Here is a 23282-nt window from a genome sequence, read left to right as displayed (position 1 = left end):
AACAAAATAAATATATCAAAATTTTGGATCAGAAGTTTTTGGAGAAATAGAAGACGTGGGGGAGATTCACCCTTTGAATACTTTCAACTATCAAAAAAGGCACTAGCCCTCTCAATTTCCAATCAAATGAGGCCTTTTTGAAGTTTCTACAACAACGCTTTTTATAAAAACCTTCTATGCCCCCAAGGAATAACTTAAAACATTTACTCTGAGGACTGTGGGGATTGTCATCTTCAAAGAAATGATTTCCGGACCTTTCAACTATGTTGAACAAAATATGTTGCTATCTCAAAATTTTGATTAGATTTGTTTGGGAAAAGTGTGGGCGTAGGGAGTTAGCTGCGCTCCAATCCTTTCGGCTATGAAAAAGGGCACTAGAAGTTTCAATTTCCAATCAAATTAGCCCTTTTTAAAGTTTCTGCGACAAATCTTTCTGTGAAAACCTTATATGCCCTCTGGGCATACCTTGCAAGCTTGCCCTGAGGGCTGGTGGGGAGGATTTATTATTATCAAAGACAAAATTTCTGGACCTTTCAACTACGTTGAACAAAATGGGTGTCTCAAAATGTTGCTTGGATGTGTATGAGGAAAGGGTGGGCGTGGGAGGTGGGTTAGTTGTGCTCCAATCACTTATAAGTATTAAAAAGGGCACTAGTCGTTTCAGCGATATTGCACAGTCTATGATATACAGTGTCGTATACTGTCCCAAATTTAGAAAGCTTAGATGAAATATATGTCTGTCAGATTGGTACTTATTTATTACTAGATTAAATTTATTTTTTAAACATATACAACTAGGGCACTGCCATGAAAATGAGTTCGTTTTGATCGCATTCCTATAGTTACAGAAAATAAGATTTTTAAATATCCATGGGTAATCTGTTCTGCTAACTTCCTCTCTCGGCAAAAATGGCTGACTTTCTCCATGGACAGCAAAGTGTATATCAGAATTATTCTTGCAGTGTGTGCGCTTCTGATAGCAAAGGGTAAGCAAAGGATCCCTAGGTGAAATATCTGGATCCCATTTATTCCCTTTGTTAAGAACTTCTTAAGGAATTAAAGAACTAAGTATGCGGTAGTATAAAGAACTAAGTATGCCGAGTTCTTAGCTTATGGACTTAAGGTCTAGTATGTCGGTGAATTAGTTCCTTATCGGAACGGTCACTTTGACTGATTCTCTATAATACTTGAATAGTATTGATGGTGTGTTGGATTGGGAAGAAAAAAGAGGAAAAACACTTTGGATATCAAAGTGATAGAGGACTAATTCAAGGGTAGGTGGAGTAAACATATGATGGTCGGTTATTGTTGAATCTTGCAAAATCAAACTTTGTGGGTAAGAACTAATCAAAAAGATCTAAGTAAAAGTTTTTCAGCCCTTCGAATGACTGATCAACGGTATTAATACACAAGCAGCATACAATTTTAACCTCCACATAGGGGGGTGGGGATGAACAGGGATTAACTTTATCTGACAATAGTCTATAAGACAAAAACAATGTAATATGCTCATTGTAGATGAAACTATTGAAATTGCCACCGGTAAAGCTTTGGGCACATTCACTTTAACATTTGCTATTTATTGAACACAAATGTTATGTGTTTTTTTATCATCTACCGCGATGAACTACCGCGTATGCATATCAAGAGCAATCTTGTGTAGTCCAGGCCAGGAGAATGTTTTCTACGTGGAAAAAGGAATTTCCTATTTATGAAATCTCATGTTATCTTGCCTACTTTTGACATTACTACTCTATAAAAATGCAAGAAAAATCAGATCAAAAATAAAATAATATTTTAAACATCATGTATAACATGAAGCAAAATACGTTTTTTTTTCAGGAAAATAACTGGAATTTTACAAAATTCACAAAAACTTATCTGCCTAGTTTCATGATTCCCATATCCAGAAAAAATTTTGAGTTTGTATTTTTTAGCACTTTGAAGCTACAGACAACTGATAATGAGAAAAAAGGCAGTTGCGAAAGCAGTTGTGGTAGTGTTGCGAAGCAACATAATTAGAGAAGGAAAAAATACCACAACCCTAAAGCTGGTTCGCAGGGTTGCTCTTAAAATATTACCAATATCTAAGACACCTCGTATTTTCCATGTATCAGTCCTTTCTTTAACTTTTTAATTCTGTCTCTCTCTTAAATTCCTAGTTATCCTCCCCGTAAAAATATTTTTGCATACAACCTGCAATTTCATTTTCCCTGTGTAAACATATTGTAATTTCTGATGAAAAAAAAAGAAGCATAAATGTTTTTTTCTTATTTCAGTTGCTCTGCCATACCCTGAAGCTGCAGATTCTGATGAGAAGGTGCTGAGTAATGAGTTCTCAAGACGTAAGTTGCCTTTTTTAGTAGCCACTTATTTCGAGGTTTCTTATATATTTTATATCGGATATTCATGAACGGATTCATATCTTATATCAACATCGGATCTTCAGAAAAAATAAATAACCACCAGAACTCCTGTGTCAATATCAGAATTTACTGTATTAGTTCAGAAATGAATATGAGAAATGCAGAGACTTTCTTAGGTTTCCCAAAATGAAATATGAAGTTTTATCAGTATTCAAATTTTTTTTCTGAAAAGTTTAGCTTCGAAGCTAGGGTATTTTACTTACACAAAATGTAACAACTTGCAATATAAAAAGTTTACACTAGAAAAGTAACTGAAGAAATTTTATTTTTGAGAAACCAATATTGGCACTTATTCTTAAAAAATCCCGATCTGTTTTATCTGCATTGAAAAAAATCCACCTTGTCTAAAAAGAAAGCTACATTTAAAAAAACATACGATACATCATGATAACTTTGGAAAATATTTTTTACGTGAACAAAGTAATTTCCTATTTATGAAATTTCATGTTATCTTGTGTATTTTTGACATTACTACTCTATTAAAATGCAAGAAAAATCATATCAAAAACTTCATAAAACAACCCGAAAAAACACAAATTTGGCAGTCTGGATGAACTTTCCGGAATTCTTTCGATCAAATCTAGATGAGTTCCAAAATTTTATTTTCAAGTTCTCAGATTAAAAATTAATACTCTATAGGAGTTCAACATAAAATTGTTCTAAAAAAAAACTTTACTATAAAATTTTAATCACCACGTGTAACATGAAGCATAATGCGTTTTTTTGGTTATTGTAATGCATATTCCTTTTGGTTATTTTAAGTTATTTTTTTAAGGCCAGCACGTAATTAGAGAATTTCCAAAATACGGTTTTTATGCGCAAAGTCATCGTCAAACTACATTTACATTGTTTTTGTTTCTACCTAAATTGAGACTGTATACTCTTTACTGAGTTTAATGTACATGCGTGAGAAAGTTCATTGCGTAAAATTGTATTTCTAGCTGAGCGGTTAATATTTGTATATAGCAGAGTGCATGTCTTCTTGCTCTTTTTCTTAACATTTAGCTTCCAAAATAAAATGAACATCAAATTTGAAAATTTTAGAAAAATTGTATCGGTATGACCTATCGGTATTCGGTATTTGATTTCTAAAAAGCTAAGCTTCAAAGGCGTATTTTTGACATTAACTCTATTAATTGAAGAAAAATTAGATCCAAAATTTCATAAAACAACCCGAAAAAACACAAATTTGGCAGTGTGGATGGACTTTACGGAATCCTTTCGATCAATCTAGAGGAGTCACAAAATTTTATTCTCAAGTTCTTAGACTAAAAATTAAATGCTCTATAGGAGTTCAACATAAAATTATTCTAAAAAAAACTTTACTATAATATTCCAAACACCACGTGCAACATGAAGCAAAATGCGTTTTTTTTCTGGAAAATAACTGGAATTTTACAAACTTCAAAAAACTTCTCTGCCTAGTTTCATGATTTGCATATCCAGGAAAAATTTTGAGTTTGTATTTTTTAAGACTTTGAAGCTACAGACAACTGATAATGAGAAAAAAGGCAGTTGCGAAAGAAGTAGTGTTTCGGAGCAACATAATTAGAGAAGAAAAAAACGCCACAACCCTAAAGCTGGTTCGCAGGGTTTACTTTTAAATTATTAGCAATATCTAAGATACCTCGTATTTTCCATGTGTCTGTCCTTTCTTTCACTTTTTAATTGTGTCTCTCTCTTTAGTTTCTAATTGTCCTCCCCGTAAAAATATTTTTGCTTACAACCTGCAATTTCATTTTCCGTGTGTTAACATATTGTAATTTTTGATAAAAAAAAAATAAACATAAATGTTTTTTTCTTATTTCAGTTGGTCAGCCAAACCCTGTGATGATCAGTAAGTTGCCATTTTTAGTAGCCTTTTATTTCAAGGTTTCTTATATATCTAATTGGTATTCCCGTTTTTCTTTGTGTTTTTAAATTGTTACATTGACAATAGGCTAAAATGCCAAACTTAAAGTGCGTTGATTCGATAGTATGACCCATAGATGTGAATTTTGTTTGGCAGGTGATCCTGGCATCCCTTATCCTGACACAAATATTTGTTTTATCCATTGCTTGAAATTCCTTTTTCTGTTCCTGTATTACAAAAAACTTAAAAAATCGGATGAAAGTTCCTCAAATCAACAAGTTTTTCAAACATTTTGTGGTAAACGAGCTGTAAGTAAGGAGCGACACGGCTCAATAGTAACTGAAACTCAAAAAAAAACAGAGCTTTGACAACAATAGATACATCAAAAGAATTGAATTTTTATTATCAACAAGAGAAAATGAAAATATTTTTTTATACAACCCTTAAAAAGGCTGATACCAGCTTTGCCTCTCACTCGGACAATCTGTGTTGGCTTTTTCTCCAGTTAGCCACAGCTTGAATGCAACTTGATTTTAATTCAACTTGATTTGATTCAAATTATATAAAATTCATCAAGTTTAATGCTACTCGTCAACAGTTACAGGCCTGAGAAAATTTGCCCAATTTTTCAAAAAAGGGGGGACACTTAAGAAACGTCAAACGATCCTGATGAAAATCACAACATCAGATTTGGTATCTCAACAATCCTAATGTAGAGGATTCAAGCTCATATATACACAAATTTTGAACATTTGCCAGGAGAAAGGTCCCGGAGGCGTGTTTTTTATTTGTTTTTTTCCAGGGGTGATCGTATCGAACAAGTGATATTTAAGCATCGGGAGGAAATATTATCTGCAAAAGTCAATCTTGGTGAAAATTTACCCCGGACATTTACCATTAAAACTTCCACATTTAAACTCGAGTTGGCAAAGAGAAAGTAAGACAGATAAAAAAATTTCATATACCAATTCTAGAAAAATTCCCCCAGTGTTAAATTTTCCTCGAAAATCTCCCCCTCCAAAAACCTACCTCACCATAGAAATTCTCCCAGTGAAAAATCCCCTTTGCCGAAAATTTACCCTACCCCACCCGTAAAATTTACGCATAATTCCCAATAATAAATACTATATGTAAACAACTGGCTAATTTCAAAACTTAAAGACTTTTCCCGAAGGGGTAGTGGGGGTCATGTTATTTCCAAGAGCTTAGTTATTTGACTCTTCAATTAAGTTGAACGATATGACTATCTCAATTGATCGAACAAATTAGGGAACAAGAGGCGTGGGAGGGGGGTAGCTGTCCTCCGATCTTTCTCGTTACTTAAAAAGGAAATTCGAACTTTTAAGTTTCGTTCGAATGAGCCTACTCTTGATATTCTAGGACCACTGGTTTGATACGATCGCTCCTGAGAAAAAAAAGAGATAAATTAGTGCACGGGTTTGTGATCTTTCTTTCGAAAAAAATGTAAAATTTCACATTTTTGAAGATTCCCATCTTCAAAAATGTGAAATTTTACATTTTTTTCTGATTATCTAATTATGGGGTTTTCTGATTATCTAATTATGACGGCATGATTTTCATTAAGATTCCTCGTCTTTCACGGAGCGTTTATCCCCTCTTTCAAAAATGGGGCAATTTTTTCAAGCTCAGAGTCTTATGGATAAAATAAATTAATAAACCTTATACATTTGGATTCCGCTTAAAGAAGGGAGAATTATACGGAGGAGATATGGAGGGAGACTTCCGATATGATTTGAGAAAAATTAGAAAGTGAAATCTTTTTTCAAATGAAAGTATACTAAGGAGAATTTATTAGGCGAAACTGTCGTCACGAAATTTACTTGTAGGATTTTCATCGAGGATATAATTATCCATGGAAGGAAGCTGGATTTCTCGGCATTATTTGAGAAACAATTTGAGAAATGATTTGATAAACCATTAAGTAAAAAAAAAACAAGTTTTTCTACTGTAAGTAAGGAGCAAAATTGAAGCTTAAAACGAACAGAAATAATTCTGTATATGAGAGAGGCTGTCCCCATCTCAATACATCACTCTTTACGCTAAAGTTCAACTTTTTGTTTCAATTATTTAAGAACGACTTCTGGAACTAAAGGGTTTTTTAATTAGAATAATGAGTATTTTTTTAAAGTGAAAAATTTTTAGCTTCAGAACGAGGCATTGAGAAGAGGACAACAGCTTATACACTGAATCATTTCTGTTTGTTCTAAGTTTCAATATTGTTCCTTACTCCCCGTGGAAAAAATGTGTTTTTCTTTTCTTCCTTTTTTTTACGAAAAGTAGGATTGAGTTAATTATTGACAAGACACGCTGTAGCTGCCGCGAGTCAGTGAAAATTTAAAGGGGTATCTATGTCCCCAGCTGCGACTTAAAAGTATTTTAGGATTCCTAACACCAAATTTGTAGAGAGAAAGTCTCTAAGTCCATATTGGGCACATAGTACAATTTTTATTTCCTGTCTACAATATTTTCTAGACTAACCCCTATTCTGAACTAAGTAAAATGGTTCCGCTAAGTCACGAAAATACTGGGATGGGCATGGATTTTTTTTTAATTTTGAAAATGGAGATGTGAAAAAAAAATTCAAACTCAAATTGGAGGAGGGATGGGCATTTTTGTTTTTCTCTATTTTTCTAACGAAATTAAAAAAGATAGCTAATAAAACATTTATAAAATAAAGTGCCAATATCCCCCCTTCTGAAGAAAAGAACAAGTGGATCGAAAATATAATTGAAAAGATAGTTTTGTATAAGGAATGGAGCGATTAGTAATACTAGCCTTCTTAGAATAAACGATGCGAATTACTTATTTAAATTTTTATTGCCGAAATTGCTGTTTTATTAGAACCGTTTCATTGTTCATACACCCACTTGAATATAAATTTAATTCACCCTTACATTTTTTCCTTAAACTTTTGTTTTAAGCAAAAATTTTAGTTAAATTTATTTAGAAATTTCAATTTCAACTATTTTAGCTCAAGGAGGATTTGGAGGCGTGGCTTACAACCAAGGATATAATTAAGGATTTGACAGTGCATATGGGAATGGTTTTGGCTACTAGTCACACGGCTACAAGCCCTGGTCTGGGTTTGGTTGTGCTGATGTTGCATTTACAAACACCGGTCCCTTGGGAAGACCTGCCCTGAGCTATCAGGCACCATAGCTGAGCATTAATCTTAGATAGAAGGATAAAAAAACCAAACTCGAAGGTTTTTTTTTTACAAAAACACCTTGTTCTTTATTTAAGTTACTTTTAAACCCTAATAGACCATTTTAGTAGCTCCGTTATTTTCCGTTACTTTACGCTCATTCATACGATAAGTGCAAGTGTCTTTTTGAAAAGTTGCTAAAAAAAAACCTACTAAGTGATGTAATTGTTAGAATTAATGCTTTCTGCTAAAGACACCATTCGAATTACCATCATTATAATGTGAACACTAAAACCCGTCTATCTGATTATTTTTTATTATTTAAATATATAAAATATATTTTTAGCAGCGTCTCTAAAGTTAACATTATTATTCGCTAATACATACTTTAACTACATGTTTCTTTTGATACGCTGCCAAAAAGCTGTATAACGAACACAAACCCTTATGTTCTACAGGCGTAAATGACTTCCAGTTAATTTTATTAACGGAAACTTTTTTTTTTACAGATGATGGTTTTTTTACGAAACGCGAAGCTTTTGCTGAAGCAGAGCCTGAGCCAGATCCAGCTGAAGAGGAAGAGCCAAAAGAAAGATTTTTTGGTAATTATTCTTTACCTAAAACTTAAGTTAAGAAATGCGAACAGACCAACAAAATACCAACAGATCGAATACTAAACTACTTTAAATAGACCAACTAATATTTGTTTGCAAAAAAAATATATAATCAAAGCAAAAGCTAATCATGAAAGTAAACGATGATAACATGAACAAAAAAAATAAACGAGAGTGATTAATTTTTTTGGAAATAAGTTTATAATTATAATAGGTTAATAAATAGGTATAATAGGTTTAATATAGGTTTATAATAGGTTTATAATGCAGAAGTTTTACCTTGACACGTTCAGCTGTTCCAAAAATATTGTTCATATAAGCTTTTGACACCCTTTCAACGTACTTTTCAACTTAACACTCTAAAATTTACAAGTTGTTGCAATTGAAGCAGTAGTTGGAGTAGTTTAGTAGCAGTAGTAGCATAAGAAAAAGTAGCAGTGGTATAGGTGTTAGTATTGGCATGCATATATTACCTTTTTGCCAATTGATCTTAATTAATCGATCATAATTAAGTATTCTCCGAAATATTCAACTTAATACAAAAATCAATTCTTGAGATTCGCCCTTTTGATAGTTCACATGCGCATATATTTTGTCTTTTGGTAAACTGAACAACCCGCTGATGATGCCCCTGAAATTTCCTCTTGGTATGATAAGCCGTTCCAAAAATGTTGCTGATACAACCGTATCAGTAATCTGTATACCCATAGTATGTTTCTATTTAATTAAGATTTCCCTTCAACGTTTCCTCAATATCCTTAGCCTTAATAGTACTCACTACAGAAGTACTAGTTCTAGTGATAGTAGTGGCAGCAGTAACAGTACTTTTGGTAGCAGTTGAAGCAGCAGTAGTAGCAGTAGTAGTAGCGTGCAAATATTGCATTTTTGTTCAATTGATCATCTCCCTTATTATTTCCTGAAAATTCAAAATTAATATACTCAGTCATTCCTGAAGGACACCCTTTTGACAATCTATATACACATAACATGTTATGACCTAGTTTAACACATCCCCTTCAACCTTCACTGGAAGACTGATCTGAATGCCCTTTGTATTTTGGAAAAGTAGAAGTCAAACATGCAGAACTTTTCTCAATAACATATACTATATGTAAACAATGAACAAATGCGTAACTTGCCGCCCTTGCCCTGAGGCTTGGGGGGCTGGCATCCCCCAAAATGTAATTACTGAGCTTTTCAACAATACTGAACAAATTGATGTCTCAAAACTTTTTTGGATGTTTGTTAGGGAAAATGATGGGCTTAGTGGGGGAGGGGGTTCTCTCAAATCAGTTTGACTCTTACAACTTACTTACTTACTTAAGTCCCGTCCATCCTCGCGGGACGTTTTGGGGCCACTTCTTTTGACAAGGCATGAACTAGGGCTCGGTACGTTGTTCTATCGTGTGCAGTTCAAATCAACTCAGCGATGCGCTTTCGGTCAAAGTTTTCAATCCACCTCTTGCTAGGTCTTTGTCGTGGTCGAGATCCGTCTATGGTTCTTTCGAGGGAGATTTTTGGTAGACGGTCGTGGTCCGTTCTCTTGACATGCCCGAACCATCGCAGTTGTTGTTGTTTGATTTTATTTAGGATTGTGTCGGGGGACTTCAGCCGTCTTCGCACCTCCTCATTGGTCACATGTTCAGTGTAGGTGATTCTTGCGATGCGACGGAGACATTTTATCTCGAATGCAAGTAGGTTGTGCTCATTTTCGATCTTCAAGGTCCCGGTCTCGCACCCATATATAGCAATTGGCACAATCAGGCTGTTGAAAAGTTGAACTTCAGCTGGTTCGACAGGTTTCGGCATTTCCAGATATTTGTGAGCCTTTTAAAACTGGAGCTAGCAAGAGCTAGGCGGCGTTTGATGTCGGAGGTGTGACAATTGTCCGCTGTGAGGAGACTGCCTAGGTAGATGAATTGGTCGACCGTTTCAACTGGCTGGCCGTCAATCATTATGGAAGGAGTAGCTGCTTGTTTTTGGCGTGGCGTGACCATAACTTTCATTTTTTTGGCGTTAATTTGCATGCCAAAAGGTTTTGTGGCTTCGTTGAGATTGTCTGCTTGTCTTTTTAGATCAGCGGCCGTTGTAGAAAGCTGGTCGATGTCGTCAGCATAGGCGAGCTTGTTTACTAGGACTCCACCTATTTTGGCTCCATGTTCGTCTGTTATTAGTGACAGTATGGCATGAAGAAACAGGTTAAACAGGTGGGGCGACAGAATACATCCTTGTAAAACTCCCGAGGATGTTGAGAATTCATCAGAAAGTCCATCAGTGGTGAGTATCCGGCTTCTGGATTGGCTGTATATATTCTCAATAATCGTGAAGATTTTGTCGGGGATACCGTAATGTCTTAGGATGTGCCACAGATCTTTCCTCCAGATTAAATCGAAGGCTTGCTGAAAGTCAATAAAGAGATGATATAGGTCCCTGTTGAACTCGACAAAGCGTTCCACGAGCTGGCGAACGGTGAAGATTTGGTCAATGGTCGATCGTCAAGGTCGGAAGTCAGCTTGGTATTCACCCAGAACGGAGGCTGCAATTGCTTGGATTCTACGTAGGAGAGTTTTGGTTAGTATTCTAGCTTGATGACTGGTCAAGCTGATCGGGCGGTAGTTCTCACACTCTCTTCTTGAGCCTTTTTTGTGGATTGGGACCACTGCTGCCTTACACCATAGCTGTGGGACGTGGCCCGTTGACCATGCGGTTGACACAACTTTGTGGTACAATTCGACGACGTCCTCTGAGTCAATGTTAATTAGTTCAGCAGTGATACCGTCCAGTCCTGGGGCCTTCCCTCGTTTCAGGGATCTTATCGCTGCCTCAGTTTCTGATTTTAAGAGTGGTGGTGGAGGTTCTCGATCATTAATGGGGAAGGACTTTAGGATGCTGGGATCGGCAATGATCTGGGGATTTAATTTATCTTCAAAATATTCCTTCCATCGTTCGAGCTTCATTTTTGCGTCGTTGATGGGATTATTTTGTTTGTATAGGATTGCTGTGGAGGTGGGATCTTTCCTGCTAGACAGTTCACGAACTGTTTTGAAGAGTTTTTGACTATTTCCGTTGCTAAACTGGGTTTCGCATTCCTTGCATTTCTCGGTAACATGGTTACGCAAGGCCTTTCGGACTTCCCGTTTGATTCTCCTTTTGGGATATTTAAAGGTGTCTCAGCTGCATGGGTAAGCTTTGTTGTTGCAGAGACGCTTTTGGTTACATAGTTGGATTACTTCTTCAGTAATCCACGGCTTTTCGTCTTTCGTTTTCCTCCCGAGGATATCATTTGCTGTCTCCAAAACTGCAGAAGTTGCATGCTCAGCCAGTTGATCAATCTCTTCGACGGTAGTGAGGGAAGTGAAGTTCTCTAGGATAGCTCGGAATTTTGACGATAGGTTGGTGGTATAGGCGCCTTTTTTATGGGGTCACGAAGCAGCTCTGTCCGGAATCTAGGGATTCTTGTCGTCTTGGGGAGTCGTTTCAGTCTTAGCTTGAGTTTGGACATCAAGAGTGAGTGATCTGAATCAAAGTCCGCACCAGGAAGGGATACAGTATCCATTATTGAGGACTTCCAGCGTTTAGATATCAGCACATAGCCTATCATGTTTTCAGTTACTCCGTCGGAGAATCTCCAGGTGACCTTCCGGCGGTGTCTGTGTTTAAAGGCAGTGTTAGTTATATACAGGTCGTTTTCTCTACAGAAACTAATTAGCTTTTCACCTCTTCCGTTCAGTCGGCCGTGGCCATGCGGTCCCATTACATCTCCCCGATCAGTCTGATCGTTGCCCGTGATAGCATTGAAGTCGCCCATGACGATGAGCATATCTTTCTTTGGTGTTTGGTCGGTGACACTTTAAAGTTGAAAGTAGAACTCTTCGCATTCTTCATCGCTTCGGGCAGAGTCAGGAGCATATACCTGGATGATGGTAAGGTTTGACACGGATCCCTTTAGTCTAATGGTTGCTATTCCTTTCAGATAAGGGCGGGAAGGATATCAGCGCCTTTTTTGTAGTTGGTGAGAGGATGAATCCAACACCCTGTCTGTGAGTGCCATCGGTGCGTCCCGAGAGTAGGAGGGAGGTTCCAGAGATAGTTTCTTCACCGGTTCGGGGGAGGTGTGTCTCAGATAGCCCGACTAAGTCCCACTTGTATCGGTTTAGTTCTCTCAGTAGTAGATCCATTTTTCCTGGTTTGGCTAGAGTCCGGGTGTTGAGGGTTCCTATGTTGAGTACAGTTTTAGTGGAGATGATCCGTAGGGTATCCTCATCCCGTCCGGGGGTCGTCATAGGCCTATTATAATCGTCGGTTTCCCCGTACGCAGTAGCATGTTCGTTGGCTTCCCCGTACGCGGTAGTATGTTCAATATTACTTCCATTCGCCATCATCATCATCATCATCAAATTGCTAGGTTCGTCGGTTTCCCCGGACGCGGTAGTAATTCTGCCTTGATTTATAGAGCCCATAATTCATTTGTTAAAAGGAGAGGTTTGTTTTATTTTATTTTATTTGTTTTATACAGTTATGTTTTAGGACCCCCAGGGGCTGGTCCCCCCTTGGTACGATTTATATTAGAGAGTCAGGAAATTCAGCATTGGCAAGGGCTGGTTCTTGATTCTACAACCCTACAACATTATAATCAGGCAAAACCTCGTTTTGAAGAGGAAGTTTATTTTAAATTTAATTTACCGGCTATGATTCAACGTCGTTGGATTCAGCTTAAAGCGAATTGTCTTCCAATCCAGAACAGGCAAAAAACTTTCGGCAAAAATAAAATGATAGTTGGTCCTGATAGGCGGTATGTTTGTCCCATTTGTAATGATGATGATGAAGACTTGATTCATTTTCTCCGGAAATACCCGGTGCTCTTGGATTTACGGGAAATTTATTTCCATGGGATTAATTTGATGCTTCCGGGTATTATGCAAAAAATAACCCAACCACAATATTTCGAATGGGAGCGTATATAGATAAATCCTTAATAAGAAGAAAAAGTTTTATATGACTAATTTCTTTTGCTGTTAGATTAGGCACTTTTCGCGTTGAATTTTGTATTTTGTGCGTGTTTGTAATTCGTACTGTTGTTAATTTCCTTGCTTGTTTGCTATTTATTTACATTTTTGTGTGTATGTGGCCCATGGGTTTTTGAAATACACGTATCTATCTATCAATCCAGAACTTTCAACTACGTTGAAAAAAGTGGTTATCTCAAAATTTTGAGTGAAAGTGTTTTAGGAAATGATGGGCGTGGTTGTCGGGGGGGGGGGGCATTTGCCTTCTGATCACTTTAGACTGATAACAAAGGCACTAGTCCTCTCAATTTCAAAACTAATGAGTCCTTTTTGATGTTTCTACGTCAATTCTTTCTATAAAAACCTTATATACCCCAAAGGCATAACTTACAACCCTTGTCCTGAGGGCTTGCATATTCAAAGACATAATTACCAGACTTTTCAACTATGTTGAACAAAATAAATATATCAAAATTTTGGATCAGAAGTTTTTGGAGAAATGGAAGACGTGGGGGAGATTCACCCTTTGAATACTTTCAACTATCAAAAAAGGCACTAGCCCTCTCAATTTCCAATCAAATGAGGCCTTTTTGAAGTTTCTACAACAAAGCTTTTTCATAAAAACCTTCTATGCCCCCAAGGAATAACTTAAAACATTTACTCTGAGGACTGTGGGGATTGTCATCCTCAAAGAAATGATTTCCGGACCTTTCAACTATGTTGAACAAAATATGTTGCTATCTCAAAATTTTGATTAGATTTGTTTGGGAAAAGTGTGGGCGTAGGGAGTTAGCTGCGCTCCAATCCTTTCGGCTATGAAAAAGGGCACTAGAAGTTTCAATTTCCAATCAAATTAGCCCTTTTTGAAGTTTCTGCGACAAATCTTTCTGTGAAAACCTTATATGCCCTCTGGGCATACCTTGCAAGCTTGCCCTGAGGGCTGGTGGGGAGGATTTATTATTATCAAAGACAAAATTTCTGGACCTTTCAACTACGCTGAATAAAATGGTTATCTCAAAATTTTGCTTGGATGTGTATGAGGAAAGGGTGGGCGTGGGAGGTGGGTTAGTTGTGCTCCAATCACTTATAAGTATTAAAAAGGGCACTAGTCGTTTCAGCGATATTGCACAGTCTATGATATACAGTGTCGTATACTGTCCCAATTTTAGAAAGCTTAGATGAAATATATGTCTGTCAGATTGGTACTTATTTATTACTAGATTAAATTTATTTTTTAAACATATACAACTAGGGCACTGCCATGAAAATGAGTTCGTTTTGATCGCATTCCTATAGTTACAGAAAATAAGATTTTTAAATATCCATGGGTAATCTGTTCTGCTAACTTCCTCTCTCGGCAAAAATGGCTGACTTTCTCCATGGACAGCAAAGTGGATATCAGAATTATTCTTGCAGTGTGTGCGCTTCTGATAGCAAAGGGTAAGCAAAGGATCCCTAGGTGAAATGTCTGGATCCCATTTATTCTGGTTGTTAAGAACTTCTTAAGGAATTAAAGAACTAAGTATGCGGTAGTATAAAGAACTAAGTATGCCGAGTTCTTAGCTTATGGACTTAAGGTCTAGTATATCGGTGAATTAGTTCCTTATCGGAACGGTCACTTTGACTGATTTTCTATAATACTTGAATAGTATTGATGGTTTGTTGGATTGGGAAGAGAAAAGAGGAAAAACACTTTGGATATCAAAGTGATAGAGACTAATTCAAGGGTAGGTGGAGTAAACATATGATGGTCGGTTATTGTTGAATCTTGCAAAATCAAACTTTGTGGGTAAGAACTAATCAAAAAGATCTAAGTAAAAGTTTTTCAGCCCTTCGAATGACTGATCAACGGTATTAATACACAAGCAGCATACAATTTTAACCTCCACATAGGGGGGTGGGGATGAACAGGGATTAACTTTATCTGACAATAGTCTATAAGACAAAAACAATGTGATATGCTCATTGTAGATGAAACTATTGAAATTGCCACCGGTAAAGGTTTGGGCACATTCACTTTAACATTTGCTATTTATTGAACACAAATGTTATGTGTTTTTTTATCATCTACCGCGATGAACTACCGCGTATGCATATCAAGAGCAATCTTGTGTAGTCCAGGCCAGGAGAATGTTTTCTACGTGGAAAAAGTAATTTCCTATTTATGAAATCTCATGTTATCTTGCCTACTTTTGACATTACTACTCTATAAAAATACAAGAAAAATCAGATCAAAAATAAAATAATATTTTAAACATCATGTAAAACATGAAGCAAAATGCGTTTTTTTTCAGGAAAATAACTGGAATTTTACAAAATTCACAAAAACTTATCTACCTAGTTTCATGATTCCCATATCCAGAAAAAATTTTGAGTTTGTATTTTTTAGTACTTTGAAGCTACACACAACTGATAATGAGAAAAAAGGCAGTTGCGAAAGCAGTTGTGGTAGTGTTGCGAAACAACATAATTAGAGAAGGAAAAAATACCACAACCCTAAAGCTGGTTCGCAGGGTTGCTCTTAAAATATTACCAATATCTAAGACACCTCGTATTTTCCATGTATCAGTCCTTTCTTTAACTTTTTAATTATGTCTCTCTCTTAAATTCCTAGTTGTCCTCCCCGTAAAAATATTTTTGCTTACAACCTGTAATTTCATTTTTCCTGTGTAAACATATTGTAATTTCTGATGAAAAAAAAGAAGCATAAATGTTTTTTTCTTATTTCAGTTGCTCTGCCATACCCTGAAGCTGCAGATTCTGATGAGAAGGTACTGAGTAATGAGTTCTCAAGACGTAAGTTGCCTTTTTTAGTAGCCACTTATTTCGAGCTTTCTTATATATTTTATATCGGATATTCATGAACGGATTCATATCTTATATCAACATCGGATCTTCAGAAAAAATAAATAACCACCAGAACTCCTGTGTCAATATCAGAATTTACTGTATTAGTTCAGAAATGAATATGAGAAATGCAGAGACTTTCTTAGGTTTCCCAAAATGAAATATGAAGTTTTATCAGTATTCAAATTTTTTTTCTGAAAAGTTTAGCTTCGAAGTTAGGGTATTTTACTTACACAAAATGTAACAACTTGCAATATAAATAGTTTACACTAGAAAAGTAACTGAAGAAATTTTATTTTTGAGAAACCCATATTGCCACTTATTCTTAAAAAATCCCGATCTGTTTTATCTGCATTGAAAAAATCCACCTTGTCTAAAAAGAAAGCTACATTTAAAAAAACATACGATACATCATGATAACTTTGGAAAATATTTTCTATGTGAATAAAGTAATTTCCTATTTATGAAATTTCATGTTATCTTGCCTACTTTTGACATTACTACTCATTTAAAATGCAAGAAGAATCAGATCAAGAATTTCATAAAATAACCAGGAAAAACACAAATTTGACATTCTGGATGAACTTTCCGGAATTCTTTCGATCAAATCTAGATGAGTTGCAAAATTTTATTTTCAAGTTCTCAGATTAAAAATTAATACTCTATAGGAGTTCAACATAAAATTGTTCTAAAAAAAAAAACTTTACTATGAAATTTTAATCACCTCGTGTAACATGAAGCATAATGCGTTTTTTGGTTATTGTAATGCATATTCCTTTTGGTTATTTTAAGTTATTTTTTTTAAGGCCAGCACGTAATTAGAGAATTTCCCAAACACAAAGTCATCGTCAAACTACATTTACATTGTTTTTGTTTCTACCTAAATTGAGACTGTATACTCTTTACTGTGTTTAACGTACATGCGTGAGAAAGTTCATTGCGTAAAATTGTATTTCTAGCTGAGCGGTTAATCTATATATATAAAAATAAGTTGTCTGTGGATCTGTGGATCTGTGGATCAGGTTGACGTCATGACGTCAAAAACTACAAAAAAACTAAAAACTAATAAAAAAAATAAAAAAGCTAAAAAACTAAAAAAACTAAAAAACTAAAAAAAACTAAAAACTAAAAAAAAAAACTTAAAAAAAAGGAAAAAACTGAAAAATAGAAGAGAAAAAGAAAACTAATAAAATTAAGAATAAAAATAAATAAAAATAAAAAAGATAAAAACTAAAAAAAGAAAAAGAAAACTGAAAAAAGAAAAAATGTAAAAAACTAAAAAATACTAAAAAGAAAAAACACTCAAAGAGAAATTACAGACCGGGACACTCAAAGAGAAATTACAGACTGGGATACCGGGACCAAAACTAAAAAATACTAAAAAGAAAAAACACTCAAAGAGAAATTACAGACCGGGACACCCAAAGAGAAATTACAGACTGGGATACCGGGACACAAATGACGACCGGGACACAGGGAATATATCTTCTATCTATCTATATATATAAAAATAAATTGTCTGTCTGTCTGTGGATCTGTGGATCAGGTTGACGTCATGACGTCAAAAACTACAAAAAAACTAAAAACTAATAAAAAAAATAAAAAAGCTAAAAAACTAAAAAAACTAAAAAACTAAAAAACTAAAAAAACTAAAAACTAAAAAAAAAAACTTAAAAAAAAGGAAAAAACTGAAAAATAGAAGAGAAAAAGAAAACTAATAAAATTAAGAATAAAAATAAAAAAAAATAAAAAAGATAAAAACTAAAAAAAAAAGTAAGAAGAAAAAACGAAAAAAAATTAAAAAAGCTAAAAAAAAAGGTAAAAACCAATTAAAAACTAAAAAGAAAAAAAGGAAAAACCGCGCAGTTAGATGAAGATCCACCTGGACAGCGAGAGTAAAAACATATCAAAACTGAAAATGATAGCGATGATGATTGGGTTTGGGATTTTGACTTGGATAAGGTCATCAATGCCTACCAGATTTTAGTTAAAAAAAAACAAAGGTTCGGCGATATGTATTTCATAGTGAAGCTGAAAAATAAAAAAGAAAAAGAAAACTGAAAAAATGTAAAAAACATGACGACAGGGACACAGGGAATATAAATGACGACCAGGACACGCTGAAAAATAAAAAAGAAAAAGAAAACTGAAAAAAGAAAAAATTTAAAAAACTAAAAAATACTAAAAAGAAAAAACACTCAAAGAGAAATTACAGACCGGGACACTCAAAGAGAAATTACAGACTGGGATACCGGGACACAAATGACGACCGGGACACAGGGAATATAAATGACGACCAGGACACAGGTATTTAAGAATATCGTTCAAACACAAATTTTTAATTATAAAAAGACCGTTGAAAGAGAAATTTCTAATTTTAAAATGACTGAAGAACCTACAATGGCAACACCTGAGGAAGCTGCTCAAAACGAATGTATTCAAGCCGAAGTAGCTGAGTTGGTAAAGCGTTATGTTTCAGGTTCTAGGTCCGAGAGGCTCCAGGTTTGAACCTTGGCTTTAGCATTAATACAAAAGAAGAAAAAAACTAAAAAAGGTAAAAACTACAAAAAAACTAAAAAGAAAATATATATATATTTATATTTTATATATATATTTTCTATATATTGTCTGTCTGTGTAACGATGACTCTGGTCAAACATTTTCAGATCAATTGCTGGCAATTGGAAACGAAAAGCTCCCAGTAGTGGGAAAGCCAAGAATGTTGTATATTCGCAATTTTTACGTAGTTTGAAACACATATATAAATCTATCTATATTCACAGGTGGGACACAGGGACACAACTACAATGGCGCGTAACTAATATGGCGCGTAACGACTTACGCGCGCGGGGGGGCTTGGGGGGGCGCGAAGCGCCCCACCAACTAGGTGTTGGGGTGGCGCGAAGCGCCACCCCAACAGCTAGTAATTGTATATAGCAGAGTGCATGTCATCTTGCTCTTTTTCTTAACATTTAGCTTCCAAAACAAAATGAACATCAAATTTGAAAATTTTAGAAAAATTGTATCGGTATGACCTATCGGTGTTCGGTATTTGATTTCTAAAAAGCTAAGCTTCAAAGGCGTATTTTTGACATTAACTCTATTAATTGAAGAAAAATTAGATCCAAAATTTCATAAAACAACCTGAAAAAACACAAATTTGGCAGTCTGGATGGACTTTACGGAATCCTTTCGATCAAATCTAGAGGAGTCGCAAAATTTTATTCTCAAGTTCTTAGACTAAAAATTAAATGCTCTATAGGAGTTCAACATAAAATTATTCTAAAAAAAACTTTACTATAATATTCCAAACACCACGTGTAACATGAAGCAAAATGCGTTTTTTTTTCTGGAAAATAACTGGAATTTTACAAACTTCAAAAAACTTCTCTGCCTAGTTTCATGATTTGCATATCCAGGAAAAATTTTGAGTTTGTATTTTTTAAGACTTTGAAGCTACAGACAACTGATAATGAGAAAAAAGGCAGTTGCGAAAGAAGTAGTGTTTCGGAGCAACATAATTAGAGAAGAAAAAAACGCCACAACCCTAATGCTGGTTCGCAGGGTTTACTCTTAAATTATTACCAATATCTAAGATACCTCGTATTTTCCATGTATCTGTCCTTTCTTTCACTTTTTAATTGTGTCTCTCTCTTTAATTTCTAATTGTCCTCCCCGTAAAAATATTTTTGCTTACAACCTGCAATTTCATTTTCCGTGTGTTAACATATTGTAATTTTTGATAAAAAAAAAATAAACATAAATGTTTTTTTCTTATTTCAGTTGGTCAGCCAAACCCTGTGATGATCAGTAAGTTGCCATTTTTAGTAGCCTTTTATTTCAAGGTTTCTTATATATCTAATTGGTATTCCCGTTTTTCTTTGTGTTTTTAAATTGTTACATTGACAATAGGCTAAAATGCCAAACTTAAAGTGCGTTGATTCGATAGTATGACCCATAGATGTGAATTTTGTTTGGCAGGTGATCCTGGCATCCCTTATCCTGACACAAATATTTGTTTTATCCATTGCTTGAAATTCCTTTTTTCTGTTCCTGTATTACAAAAAACTTAAAAAATCGGATGAAAGTTCCTCAAATCAACAAGTTTTTCAAACATTTTGTGGTAAACGAGCTGTAAGTAAGGAGCGACACGGCTCAATAATAACTGAAACTCAAAAAAAAAACAGAGCTTTGACAACAATAGATACATCAAAAGAATTGAATTTTTATTATCAACAAGTGAAAATGAAAATATTTTTTATACAACCCTTAAAAAGGCTGATACCAGCTTTGCCTCTCACTCAGACAATCTGTGTTGGCTTTTTCTCCAGTTAGCCACAGCTTGAATGCAACTTGATTTTAATTCAACTTGATTTGATTCAAATTATATAAAATTCATTAAGTTTAATGCTACTCGGCAAAAGTTACAGGCCTGAGAAAATTTGCCCAATTTTTCAAAAAAGGGGGGACACTTAAGAAACGTCAAACGATCCTGATGAAAATCACAACATCAGATTTGGTATCTCAGCAAACCTACTGTAGAGGATTCAAGCTCATATATACAAAAAAATTGAACATTTGCCAGGAGAAAGGTCCCGGAGGCGTGTTTTTTATTTGTCTATTTGTTTTTTTCCAGGGGTGATCGTTTCGAACAAGTGATATTAGAGCATCGGGAGGATATATTATCTGCAAAAGTCAATCTTGGTGAAAATTTACCCCGGACATTTACCATTAAAACTTCCACATTTAAAATCGAGTTGGCAAAGAGAAAGTAAGACAGATAAAGAAATTTCATATACCAATTCTAGAAAAATTCCCCAAGTGTTAAATTTCCCTCGAAAACCTCCCCCTCCAATAACCTACCTCACCATAGAAATTCTCCCAGTGAAAAATCCCCTTCGCCGAAAATTTACCCTACCCCACCCGTAAAATTTACTTATAATTCCCAATAATAAATACTATGTGTAAACAACTGGCAAATTTCAAAACTTAAAGACTTTTCCCGAAGGGGTTGTGGGGGTTATGTTATTTCCAAAAGCTTAGTTATTTGACTCTTCAATTAAGTTGAACGATATGACTATCTCAATTGATCGAACAAATTAGGGAACAAGAGGCACGGGAGGGGGATAGCTGTCCTCCGATCTTTCTCGTTACTTAAAAAGGAAATTCAAACTTTTAAGTTTCGTTCGAATGAGCCTACTCTTGATATCCTAGGACCATTGGTTTGATACGATCGCTCCTGAGAAAAAAAAGAGATAAATTAGTACACGGGTTTGTGATCTTTCTTTCGAAAAAATGTAAAATTTCCCATTTTTGAAGATTCCCATCTTCAAAAATGTGAAATTTTACATTTTTTTCTGATTATCTAATTATTGGGTTTTCTGATTATCTAATTATGACGGCATGATTTTCATTAAGATTCCTCGTCTTTCACGGAGCGTTTCTCCCCTCTTTCAAAAATGGGGAAATTTTTTCAAGCTCAGAGTCTTTGATGGATAAAATAAATTAATGAACCTTATATATTTGGATTCCGCTTAAAGAAGGGAGAATTATACGGAGGAGATATGGAGGGAGACTTCCGATATGATTTGAGAAAAATTAGAAAGTGAAATCTTTTTTAAAATGAAAGTATACTAAGGAGAATTTATTAGGCGAAATTGTCGTCACGAAATTTACTTGTAGGAAATTCATCGAGGATAGAATTATCCATGGAAGGAAGCTGGATTTCTCGGCATTATTTGAGAAACGATTTGAGAAATGATTTGATAAACCATTAAGTAAAAAAAACAAGTTTTTCTACTGTAAGTAAGGAGCAAAATTGAAGCTTAAAACGAACAGAAATAATTCTGTATATGAGAGAGGCTGTCCCCATCTCAATACATCACTCTTTACACTAAAGTTCATCATTTTGTTTCAGTTCTTTAAGAACGACTCCTGGAACTAAAGGGTTCTTTAATTAGAATAATGAGTATTTTTTTAAAGTGAAAATTTTTTAGCTTGAGAACGAGGCATTGAGAAGAGGGCAACAGCTTATACACTGAATCATTTCTGTTTGTTCTAAGTTTCAATATTGTTCCTTACTTCCTGTGGAAAAAATGTGTTTTTCTTTTCTTTCTTTTTTTTTACGAAAATTAGGATTGAGTTAATTCTTGACAAGACACCCTATAGCTGCCGCGAGTCAGTGAAAATTTAAAAGGGTATCTATGTCCCCAGCTGCGACTTAAAAGTATTTTAGGATTCCCAATACCAAATTTGTAGAGAGAAAGTCTTTAAGTCAATATTGGGCACATAGTACAAATTTTTATTTCCTGTCTACAATATTTCTAGACTAACCCCGACTATTGCCGAAATTGCTGTTTTATTAGAACCGTTTCATTGTTCATACACCCACTTGAATATAAATTTAATACATCCTTACATTTTTTACTTAAACTTTTGTTTTAAGCAAAAATTTTAGTTAATTTTATTTAGAAATTTCAATTTCAACCATTTTAGCTCAAGGAGGATTTGGAGGCGTGGCTTACAACCAAGGATATAATTAAGGATTTGACAGTGCATATGGGAATGGTTTTGGCTACTAGTCACACGGCTACAAGCCCTGGTCCGGGTTTGGTTGTGCTGATGTTGCATTTACAAACACCGGTCCCTTGGGAAGACCTGCCCTGAGCTATCAGGCACCATAGCTGAGCATTAATCTTAGATAGAAGGATAAGAAAACCAAACGCGAAGCTTTTGTTTTTTGTTTTTTTTGACAAAAACACCTTGTTCATTATTTAAGTTCCTTTTTACCCTAATAGACCATTTTAGTAGCTCCGTTATTTTCCGTTACTTTACGCTCATTCATACGTTAAGTGCAAGCGTCTTTTTGAAAAGTTGCTAAAAAAAAAACCTACTAAGTGATGTAATTGTTAGAATTAATGCTTTCTGCTAAAGACACCATTCGAATTACCATCATTATAATGTGAACACTAAAACCCGTCTATCTGATTATTTTTTATTATTTAAATATATAAAATATATTTTTAGCAGCGTCTCTAAAGTTAACATTATTATTCGCTAACACATACTTTAACTACATGTTTCTTTTGATACGCTGCCAAAAAGCTGTATAACGAAGACAAACCCTTATCAAACAGTTCGTGGTAACGAACTGTAGTAAGGAGCGACCCGGCTCAATAGTAACCAAAACTCAAAAAAATTGAATTTTGATATCAATAGCTACATCAAAAGAATCGCATTTTAATGCTGATTTTAAATATATAAGTTTCATCAAGTTTAATCTTACCCATCAAAAGTTACGAGCCTGAGAAAATTTGCCTTATTTAGGAAAATAGGAGGAAACACCCCCTAAAAGTCGTAGGATCTTAGTGA

At 34.9% G+C, this 23282-nt stretch overlaps 1 protein-coding gene across 3 annotated transcripts in view; it reads left to right on the top strand.

The window, feature by feature from the left end:
• Positions 1-2286: 2286 nt before the first annotated feature.
• The window catches only part of LOC136026860 (uncharacterized), a gene marked incomplete at its 5' end in the record, with an annotated part of 35034 nt that continues 14038 nt past the window's right edge, over positions 2287-23282 (top strand). For all 3 annotated transcript variants that reach the window (XM_065703583.1, XM_065703582.1, XM_065703585.1), the window contains 5 exon segments: positions 2287-2345; positions 4237-4263; positions 7954-8046; positions 15795-15860; positions 19695-19721. In XM_065703583.1, the coding sequence (XP_065559655.1) occupies positions 2287-2345; positions 4237-4263; positions 7954-8046; positions 15795-15860; positions 19695-19721 (272 nt within the window).

This window comes from Artemia franciscana, chromosome 5 (genome assembly GCF_032884065.1).
Source record: "Artemia franciscana chromosome 5, ASM3288406v1, whole genome shotgun sequence".
NCBI classification, from domain to species: domain Eukaryota; kingdom Metazoa; phylum Arthropoda; class Branchiopoda; order Anostraca; family Artemiidae; genus Artemia; species Artemia franciscana.
Note: the sequence above shows the minus strand (reverse complement) of the source record. Positions and strands in the feature narration are given on the sequence as shown.